This window comes from Sinocyclocheilus anshuiensis, unplaced genomic scaffold, assembly GCF_001515605.1.
Source record: "Sinocyclocheilus anshuiensis isolate Anshui unplaced genomic scaffold, SAMN03320099.WGS_v1.1 scaffold411, whole genome shotgun sequence".
NCBI lineage: Eukaryota > Metazoa > Chordata > Actinopteri > Cypriniformes > Cyprinidae > Sinocyclocheilus > Sinocyclocheilus anshuiensis.
The window spans coordinates 101,440-112,873 of NW_015549608.1; the positions used below are offsets into that span (position 1 = coordinate 101,440).

Consider the following 11,434-nt stretch of genomic DNA (forward strand, 5'->3'; position numbering starts at 1 on the left):
TTGATAAGAAGTGATAGCAAAGATTTATATTGTTAGAAAAGATTTATATTTTGAATAAATGCTGTTCTTTCTAACTTTTTATTTATCAAAGAATCCTGAAAAAGTATCGCAGTTTCCAAAAAGAAATAAATTGGCAGCACAACTGTTGATAATTCTAATAATAAATCAACATATTAGAATGGTAGTGTATGTGCACCCCTTGTAATAACATCTCAGTGCCACTGAAAACACATTAAAAACATTGTGTTCTTACCTTCCTCCTCCTTGGTTTCCTTGTTGCTGACGGGGAAGCAGACGGAGACGCAGGCGTGGAGGATGTTGCGGTTGCCGTCGCAGCGGTGACCCAGCAGAGCGTCCAGAGCGTGAGGGTTCTGCTCCAGAAGCATGGCCTGCTCCAGACTGATCAGGTACTGCCTGCACGCCTCGTAATCACAGCGCAGCACGTGCTGCATCAGCGTCTGCTTCTGAAACGCAGAGAGCAAACAATACATCAACCAGAAATCAGGGCTCAAGCATTTCACTCACATTCGTGTGTGTGAGCTATAAAATGTTTTTAGTACATGTGACAATAATGTAGGTCAATGTAAGTCCTTAAAAGGTAAAAAAAAAAACAAAAAAAAAGTTTAACTTAAGATCATATGTGAATATGAATATGCGTATTTATGCCAACAGATGTTGATGTTTACTTTACAGGTGTTTACTTTATGGTGTTTATATTGTAATATTAGTTATTAGAGTGCATTTTTCATCTATCATCTGTCTGAATGAGCAGCTGGAAGAATTAAAAAGGCATTTCAAAATAAGAGTCCAGTGCGTATTTCAGGATTGTTTATAACTAAAAACATATTTTTTCTTGTTATTATTCGCATTTCAGTTACACAAACTGTATCTGGTATTTAATTTAATGTTCAGGGCTTGCTTACTTTTTCCCCAAAGAAATGTTGAAAAATTTAGAAGCATATTAAAAAACTTTAGGGGTGCAATGAAAACTTATCAAATAATGTGTTTTTCCTTATTAAAAGGCATACAAGGAGACATTTACAAGCAGATTATTTTCAAAAATCATGTTTTTTATTATGTTTTCATTGTGTTTTATTGTGTTAGTTAGCAGATTTTTTTTGTTAATTTTTAAACTAATCAAAGTAACCCAACTGCAGTTTGATTGAGATTAATTGGAATGCACAATGAAAAAACATGATTTTTTAACAGGAAACGAAACACTGCAACGAAACGCTATGGGAATGCCTCTGCATGACCGTGTTCTGAAGCACATGTGTAATCAGTCAAATGAAGGAACAAGACGTCACGGGTGAGGTGACTTAAGTGACCAGGAAGCATAAGAGCACATCGGAAGCAGCACCGGTAAGTTTCTGAAAGCTTTATACATATATATACATATATATATATACACACACACAAAAAAGGTAGATATATTTACTCTTACAACCATATACAACATATTACAACATGTTTAAAAAAAATAATAATTCTATACAAAACATATCTTTTTTCTCAGGCTTTTGCTTAACTTGAAAATACTTTTTTTCTGTTTGTTTCTTTGTTTGGTGATGTCTTGCATTACTTATTGTATTATTTAATGATTTCAAATTTTATATTGTCTTAATGCTTTTGTTAGTTGATTTTTCTGATGTTTTGGTTGTGCAGCACCTTGGTCAGCACTCGTTGCTTTTAAGGTGCTATATAATTAAACTTGACCTTGACCTATAATTATTAAATGCATACAGTTTGAAACAGAAATCTTGTGTACTTTTTGTATACAAATAAATAAAATCTTTTTGCTTGTAAAGGTCTCCTTGTGCTCCTTGAGGACAAAGTGTCAGACAAAGTGTCAAGCCCTGAAAAATGGAGGTTTTCAGGGATTGGTAGAGCACTAACTGAATGTCTAATGTTTAGCAGGTTGGTGTAACATACCTCCACTGCCATGATGATGATGGCCGCTTTCTTTTTGATTGTGGTGTTACTGGGAAGGTTGACGAGCGAATGAACTCCCATGCCTAGGCTGGCAATAGGCGGGAGGTCTAGCCAATCAGGGTCGCGTATTCCACCCATACAGTCTTTAGCCATGGGATAAATGGTGCCGTTACCGTCCCTCAAAATGATGGGGCTCTCCTGAGGACGCAAAGATGAGAAAGTTAAAACAGGTGTACAGAGAAACGCATGGAACGCATCAGACTGTGTGATGTCTCACCTGGCCAGCAGTGAAGATGGCCACATTACGCTCACTCTGGCCCAGAAAGGCCAGATTACTAGTGGGGAAGTGATTCTCCTGCTCGGCTTTGCCGGTGGCCAAGTCAAAGACACAGTACCGTACCCAGCTGCCTGTTTTCAACACAGCATGAACTCCTGCAGGACGAAAGACAGCAGAGCAGTCAAGCAGACGCACAGGGCAAATTCACAACATGAGAAAAATTAAAGTAATAGTCACCTTTGGAGTCAACATTCACAGCTAAAATTTCAGCTTTTTCTGGGATACAAAGCTTTTTAGGAGTGCGCTGAAAACAGTCTGGAACTTTTGGAGTTCCACCAGTTTTAACAACCTGTTCAAAAGAGAAGAGAAATGCCTCTCAGCTAAAAATTCAACCAGATTTGTTTTCATTTTTCACAATATTTATATAGACAAGGGGTTTTCAAACTGGGGACCGGAAAGAGGTGCTGGGAATCTGCGAAAATTTGAAAAAAACTATACAAAATATATATATTTTGAGGTTTTCTCAAATGTAATATAAATTTTTAAATATATTGTTTTATACACACACACACACACACACACACACACACACACACACACACACACACACAAAGAGAGGGTATAGAATATATTGTTTTATACACACACACACACACACACACACACACACACACACACACACACACACACACACACACACACACACACACACACACACACACACACACACACACACACACACACACACACACACACACACACACACACACACACACACACACACACACACACACACACACACACACACACACACACACACACACACACACACACACACACACACACACACACACACACACACACACACACACACACACACACACACACACAGAGTGGGTATAGAAAAGAATCACCCCCCTTTAAAATAATCCCATTTTGTTGCTTTGCAGCCTGAAATAAAGACGGGCAATTTTTGTTTTATCCAGCTGTATTTACTTATAACTGCAACTTATAACATCCAAGTGAAAGATAACAGGAAAAAGTAAGAAACTGAGTTGGAAAAAGGATCACCCCTTAGATATACAGCTGGATAAAACAAAATGGAATTATTTTAAAGGGGGGTGATTTTTCTCTATACCCACTGCATAAAACAGCAAAAAAAACAAAACAAGATTTCACAAAACTATGTGTTCATTTTTAAAGAAAAAATATTAATCTCACATGCGCGGTCAACTTAATAAAAGTAGATATTTTCAGTCAAATGTTCAGAATAAAAGTAAATCATTTAAATTTAGAAAATTAATTTAAATAATAAAATAATGTAACTAATATATTTAATTTTTGTTGTCTTTATTTTGTTTTATTTTTTGTATTTATTTTTTAGAAAGGATGTTTCTTTGCAAAGTAATCATCATATTTAGGGATCCTTGGCATTAAAAAGTTTGAAAACCCCGAAATAGACAGATTCAATACCAATTGTTCATGTATATTTGTTATATTTGTTGACAACTCACAGCCAGAGACTGTTTAAAAATTATTTGGACCTACATCATTTAAGCCACATATTTCAGTTTCAGACCGAGTCACCAATTATTGTATTACTTTGTATGAAATGCAATGTTTAGTAAGTATTAAAAATAAAACAATTTCTTCATCAAAACAGCATTTTGAATTATGCATCAATGTTTCAGCAAATGCAAGAGCGTGTTTTTGTGCGTTTACCTGTAGCTCATCTATTCTGAGCAGTCGACAGTCTTGCAGCAGTGAGGAGGGGTCAGAGTCAGTGGGAGCTGCGCTCTGGCTGCTCACGCTGCTCGACGTCCCTGGAAATTTCACAGCAACATATGCACCATCGACTTTTAGCACCTTGAGTTCAAAAGAGAGAACTGCTGCAAATGAGGTGTCATAGCAAAGCATCACACACAGACCAGAGACAAAACACCGACAGGAACGTCACACGTCAAGAAAAACAGCATGCTTATCGATCATCATTGGTAATTCTTATTAGATTAAAAGGTTGCAAAAATGCAGACAATAAATCAAAAAACAGTGGAGAAAATAGGCTTGTAGTTTCAGTCTCCACTGGATCGACGTGTACGCCAGCACCCACCTTTCCCACGGGGACGTTTTTAACGTCCTCCACGAAAACGACCTCTCGTAGAGGCCACTGCTCTTCATTGACTTTCTCCTCCTCCTTTGGAGCCGGCGTTGAGCGCCTACGCTCTGTAGCACAGCAGGTAATCAGTTAGCAATGGCAAAACACTGCAGCCAAGTATCTTTTGGTGTCTCACAGAAGACCAAACAGAAATGTTTAAACACTTCAAACTACTTATTTAATGCCACGCCAGCTTCCTTGGCTATTTTCATGGCGAGTAACAAGATGAAATACATTTAGGCTACATTTAGTCATTTAGCAGATGCTTTTATCCAAAGCGACTTACAAATGAGGACAATAGAAGCAATCAAAACCAACAAAAGAGCAATAATATGTAAGTGCTTGACAAGTCTCGGTTAGTCTAACGTAGTACACGTAGCAAGGTTTTTATATATAATAAATAAAAAGAATACAGATTCTAACAGATAGAATAGAGAACGCTAGTATGAATAAGCAATACAAAAACCTATACATAAACTCTAAAATGGATTCAGGGTTGACTCTGTTAAAAATTTCTTCAAGGGTGTTAGCAGAGTAATATAATTTCCTAAGAGAACTTAAAGCAGCACAGTTTAATAAAATATGTTTCAAAGATGTGAGGAAGGCCATGATTAGAAAACAAACAACAAGCTTCGCATGCAAACAAACCGAATCAAATGCAGAGCACATCCAATTGGGCAAGTGACTATTGCATTTACACACTGATTTACACTGCCATCCTTATTGCCTTAATGTTGCGTCATAACTAGGACACTTCTATTATGGAAAAATGTGTGAAATGACAGTAGAAATGCACACATACAGCAAAAATAAAAATACATCTTCGAAACAATTTTCACTCAGAAATAGCACTTTTTTTTTTCTTTTACAAATAAAAGTAACACATTGAATTAAACATGAAATTTTGAGGTAGAAACACTGAAACTGTATTTTCTTGTAAAACATACTTGTTTTGTTTTATTAACGACTTACAGGTTAGTTGTAAATAATAAAAAAAGATTACTGCAGCACTTTTTACAAGAAACCACTATTTTAGGTTTTGTACTTCAAAACCTCACATTTAGTTCAATTTGTCACTAGCCACTTCTTTGTAATTGTTTGAGAAGTTTACTTGCAATTTCTGAGCGAAAATTATTTCTACATCAAATTTTTAGGTCAATATAAACCCTGTACAACAATGATCATGATTTTAACAGTAAAAATGCTACAGTAAAAACCTGTTAATTGGTTGACTAAGTTTCCATACCATATATGGTGAATAACTAATAACATTGAATTTTATTTTACAGTAAAATACTGTTAAAATTACGGTTTTTGGAAGTGAAAAAGAAAAAAAATTTACACTCCCAGAATTCCCTGCATGACACTTCATATTTGATGTTTTTTCATTTAAATAACTGTTTCTTCTTATCAGTTGTGTACATTAAGGTTTTATCTTACACCTAATGTTGTTAAATTAATGTTTATTGCTTGATTTCAGCATAATGCGTGTTACCATGATGGTGTTTAGTGTTTGTGTGAATCACTGTGTGCATCTTCCATATAATATAAGTATTTCCGTCCTCAGCTTGTGGAAAAGCTGTTTGTGATGATGAGCTTTGATTCATCATGTGACTTTCTCATCACCACCTGTGTTTGGTGGTTATCAGTGTATTACAAATGGTTCAAAACAGATATTAGTACTTCAATAGGTTGGTATATTAACATTACATCAGTTAATGAAATACGTTTTTTTATTGTGAATTTAAGTCAAGTCTGTGAAACCTAAAATGTTGCAACCATATTTTTCACGGAGAAGTTCTGGCAACCACAGCTGACGGTATTTTACCGTAAATGTCACCGATTTGTTTGTCACAGTGCAGTGTACGTACTGTAGGGCAGAGAAGCGCTGCTGGCGATGGAGGAAGTGTCACTGCATGTGGACGCTGGTGAGGGAGGAGGGCCCATTTCCGTCTTCACCAGCTCTGGCTTGCTCTCCGTCCTGATGGCAAGAACAAGCACAACCAATAGCACATTATTTTTAGCATAAATGCCTCCATGCATGTGTTTGGTGACAGAAAAACAGTCATCTTACTTGGTCTCCTGTGTCTTTGTGTTCTTCTCCATGTTCTTCAGGCTCTCGGGCGAGCGGAGCTGGAAGCGGCAGCTGTCATTCATGTTCCACACGGACTCCAGCAGAACGCCCACTTTAGGGATCCCGGCGTTTACAGAGAATGCCACGGCACCAGCGTGATATAGAGGGTTATTCCTCAGGCACACCTATGGGAAAACGTGACGTCATCACTGTAATACTCAATTGGGGTGGGCGTTATGGCAAAAATATATCATGTTTTTCATGATCCACAAACATGCATCACAATTCTGTTGACTATTTTGCATGTTTGTGAACCGTACCAAACTAATTACGCTACTTAAAAATGACACATGTGACCCTGGACCACAAAACCAGTCATAAGTAGCACGGGTATATTTGTAGCAATAGCCAACGATACATTGTATGGGTCAATTTCATTATCAATTTTTCTTTTATGCCAAAAATCATTAGGATATTAAGTAAAGATCATGTTCCATAAAGATATTTTGTAAATTTCCTACCGTAAATATTTTAAAAAAAGTATTTATCATTAGTAATATGCATTGCTAAGGACTTCATTTGGACAACTTTAAAGGCGATTTTCTCAATATTTTGATTTTTTTTGCACCCTCAAATAGCTGTATCTCAGCCAAATGTGACCCTGGACCACAAAACCAGTCGTAAGTGTCAATTTTTCAAAATTGAGATTTATACATCATCTGAAAGCTGAATTAAACAAGCTTCCATTGATGTATGGGTTGTTAGGATAGGACAATATTTGGCCGAGATACAACTATTTGAAAATCTGAACGTGCAAAAAAAAATCTAAATATTGAGAAAATCATCTTTAAAGTTGTCCAAATGAAGTTCTTAGCAATGCATATTACTAATCAAAAATTAAGTTTTGATATATTTACGGTAGGAAATTTACAAAATATCTTCATGGAACATGATCTTTACTTAATATCCTAATGATTTTTGGCATAAAAGAAAAATCGATAATGAAATTAAAATTGACCCATACAATGTATCGTTGGCTATTGCTACAAATATACCCGTGCTACTTATGACTGGTTTTGTGGTCCAGGGTCACATATGTCAACAACTAGACTTTATCGTTATTATCGCGGGAAGACTTTTTACTGGTATAACGCAAACAATAAGATATTGCCCATCCCTACTGGCCATTCAAGTGCAATAACCAATCACCACAGTAATGTATAGTAACATCACAAAAAAAGACAAACGAGTTTGCAGTCAACAACAATAGCATGTTCCTGACCTGAGTTCCTACTGTGATGTTGGGTATAGAAGAGATGCCTGCACTGGACTTTGGCTTCTTGTTCTTGGCTCTGGCCTTCTCAAGCATCTTTTTCCTCTGACTAAAAGGCACAACACCCCTAGAGGAAAAAGAAACTCAGAATTTATTCACAGATCACAAGCACAACGGCTCAAACTATCAGACATGATCCTGCCTGCTCACCACCAGTAAAGGCTGCTCTCCAGCTGGGCACAGGTGTACAGGGCACAGCAGTGCAGAGAGATGATACGCTCTCCCTGCAGCTCCGGGAACATTTGTGCGCCATGTTCCAGTTTAGCAGCAACAGTGCTCAGAGTTTCATCCACCCATGTCGCCACCTACACAATACAAGTTAATGTAAATCTGACATTTTTTGGTACTAAAGCATGCATCACTCATCTTATTATATCCGCTTGCTCCTTCCTATGACTTCCTTCTCACCCACTCACATGAAAATAAATAAAATGTCTTCTTACCTTGTTGCTTTCGGTGGCCACAGTGGCTCGGATACTGTTGGCAGACAGGTGGGTGATCTTTTCATTAGTCAAGCCCAGGAAAAGGACACGAGGGTGATGTATAGAAGGATTCTGCGAATGTGCAAATATTTATGAGATTCAATTCAATCAAATCAAAGCGACAGGAATTCCTTGTCCGATGTGTATTGCAAATCTTACTTGTGCGTTTCTGTAAGGTTCGGGCTCATTCCACTTCCACTGGTACAGTTCACCTTTGGTACTGACGGCAACCATCTCAGAGTACAAAGCCCCAATGCTGACAAACTTTGTTACATAGTCCTAAAGGATCACACAACAAAGGATATGCAGCAACTTAGCAACTATACATATATGATTCATCACATAAATGAACCCCAGGAAATTGGAGGCTAATAATCAAATGTGTTACCAGAACAGACTGGCCATTAAGTCAAAAGGTCAAATAAGGATGTGTAAAATTAAAAGCAGAACTTTTTAATAAGTCTAGTTAAAAACACTCAAGTTCTTAGAAAATGCAATCTGATATTAGTTTCTGAAACTTGTTTATAAGACTTAAAATTTTATTGAATGACTCTAAAAATCAGGGTTATTATTTTCAATTAAAAATAAAACGAACTAAAACAAAAAAGCATTTTCGTTACTTGAAATAAAATAACCGTTAACAAATAAACTAGAATTAAAACTTAATTATTTTATTTCAGCTAGCTGCCAAAACAACATTTCTCATTTTCGTTTAATTTAACTTGAAGTACTAAAATAACTAAAATAAATTAAATAAAAACTAAAAAAACTATTACTAACTTTAAAACTGATGAAAAATTTATATAAATACAAAAAAATTAAATTAAAAACCTAATCATTATTTTAAAATTAAAATATTCTGATACACAAATTAACAAGTTATGCCATTTAACATGTGAAACTGCACTAATCTTGCAATGTCATAAAAAGCCAAATACATTAAAAAAAAAACTTTTCCTTGACATCCAGTTATGAGATTCTAAATGGGTTTTATAGTAATCACATCACAACAAAATGGATGTTGCAAACACCACACTGACTGACTATAATACAAATAGTATTTTAAAGCAAAACTGCTCTACTATTTCTTTTAAAGAAATAAAACATTATGCCAAACTACTTTTACCTCAAATATTTCAGCCTTTTAATGATTCTTCACAAAAAAGAAACTGAATGCAGAGAACATGTTCATTCATCACTGACCCTTAAAGGGATAGTCCACCCAAAAATGTTGCTCCAAACCTGTATGCATTGCTTTCTTCTGCAGAACTCAATAGAAGATATTTTGAAGAATGTTTGGTTCCCCATGGACGTCCATATAAATGGAAACCAATGACAACAGTAACCGAATGTTTGTTTACCAACATTCTTCAAAATATCTTTTACATTCCCAGAAGAAAGAAAGAAATACAGGTCTGAAACTAAATGACGATCGAATTTATATTTTTGGGTGAACGATGCCTTTAATTGTGTCAAGACTTAAAATGCACCAGAGAAATCGGAAGTCTCCCAATCTAGGAGACTGAAGGCTTAAAGGCCCACCTTATCAGGCCACCACTGCAGCTCTTCGCCCAGAGTGACGGGGCTCTGCAGCGGCACGGTCTTCTTGTCAAGGCTGGGCTCTCCCTCACGGCTGGTGGAGCCACGCTCCGCATCGAAGGAGGCTCCATCCAGCCACCTCCTCTCGCGCAGCCTCAGGACCGACTCCCGCTCGCGGAGCAGTTCAGAGTCTCGCTCTAGGGGGAGAAGGAGAACTGGTATGCAATAGGGTCACACCAGTGGGATAACAGTAAGCCACTCTCTGGGAAAGACCCTCGGAATAGTGAGATTTCATACAAGTTACAATTACTTCAGTCTAATTCTGCTGTACTTCTGTGACACCAACCACCAAAAACAACTGACCATTATGCTGTAAATACGACACTGCGGGTGAAAAGGATCCATGACCATTTGTGACCCTGGACCACAAAACCAGTCATAAGTGTCAATTTTTCGAAATTGAGATTTATACATCATCTGAATAAATAAGCTTTCCATTGATGTGTGGTTTGTTAGGATAGGACAATATTTGGCCGAGATACAACTATTTGAAATGGTTCTCAAAATATTGAGAAAATCGCATTTAAAAGTTGTCCAAATTAAGTCCTAAGCAATGCATGTTACTAATCAAAAATAAATTTTTGATATATTTACGGTAGGAAATTTACAAAATATCTTCATGGAACATGATCTTTACTTAATATCCTAATGATTTTTGGCATAACATTTTTTTTTATAATTTTGACCAATACAATGTATTTTTGGTTATTGCTACAAATATACCCCAGCGACTTAAGACTGCTTTTGTGCTCCAGGGTCACATTTAGGTAATGATCCATATTTTATTAAAAGTAAAACAGGGCTACATATGGACGCTGTACAGTCTGGCTTTGTCAGTTGGTGGGTCGCATTAGCAGTGGAAACATCTTGTTGACGGGGGTGTCCAGTATGTACGGGTATAAACTGCAAGGTCTTATGGGTAACTGTCAGCACTGCAGGGCCTTTCGCAGAGGGCTCACTAAGGGAAACGACGACTATGACCATGCAGGACAACTGGACACGATCTCAAAACACAGACACTCACACACAACACAAACATGCAGCAAGGTATCTTGAAGTATTTGATATCCAGAGGCTGATCGTAAAGCACTCGGTTCACAGATGCTGGTTTATCAACATGTAATTTAGTAAAGTACAATTTGCATGTGATTCAAAGTACACCACAGGACCTGACCCAAACTTGTTATTAAGCAATGTTGTTAAAGGGATAGTTCACCCAAAAATTAAAATGTGATGTTTATCTGCTTACCCCCAGGGCATCCAAGATGTAGGTGACTTTGATTCAGAAGAACACAAACCGTTGGGAAATTTTTAACACAAACCGTTGCAGTATGTCAGTCTTATAATGGAGGTGAATGGGAATCACGGCTTTGAGAGTAAAAAAAAAAAAAAACATGAACAAACAAAACCAAATTAAACCCTGCGGCTGAACAGTATTTATATCGTTTTTTACCTCTGATTCACGCAATGTCGTCGTTGTCTTCTTGCTTTACGTCGGATCGCAGACTTATAAGTGCATTACCGCCACCTATCTCTCAAACGGACCATTGACACTCTATCTACAATCTCAATTAGGAGTGTC

The 11,434-nt window shown here is 36.9% G+C and overlaps 1 protein-coding gene across 7 annotated transcripts in view; it reads right to left on the reverse strand.

The window, feature by feature from the left end:
* LOC107659085 (E3 ubiquitin-protein ligase UBR5-like) overlaps positions 1–11,434 on the reverse strand; it is a 65,166-nt gene that overhangs the window by 39,732 nt on the left and 14,000 nt on the right. For 6 of the 7 annotated variants that reach the window (XM_016447905.1, XM_016447904.1, XM_016447901.1 and 3 more), the window contains 13 exons: positions 9,796–10,007; positions 8,413–8,532; positions 8,215–8,325; positions 7,922–8,076; positions 7,721–7,838; positions 6,439–6,623; positions 6,236–6,345; positions 4,320–4,432; positions 3,932–4,075; positions 2,447–2,558; positions 2,210–2,364; positions 1,933–2,130; positions 254–464 (listed from right to left, as the gene is read on the reverse strand). In XM_016447905.1, coding sequence (XP_016303391.1) covers positions 254–464; positions 1,933–2,130; positions 2,210–2,364; positions 2,447–2,558; positions 3,932–4,075; positions 4,320–4,432; positions 6,236–6,345; positions 6,439–6,623; positions 7,721–7,838; positions 7,922–8,076; positions 8,215–8,325; positions 8,413–8,532; positions 9,796–10,007 — 1,944 coding nt within the window. The remainder of the gene's footprint in view (positions 1–253; positions 465–1,932; positions 2,131–2,209; positions 2,365–2,446; positions 2,559–3,931; positions 4,076–4,319; positions 4,433–6,235; positions 6,346–6,438; positions 6,624–7,720; positions 7,839–7,921; positions 8,077–8,214; positions 8,326–8,412; positions 8,533–9,795; positions 10,008–11,434) is intronic. The other variant, XM_016447903.1, reaches the window with a different exon arrangement.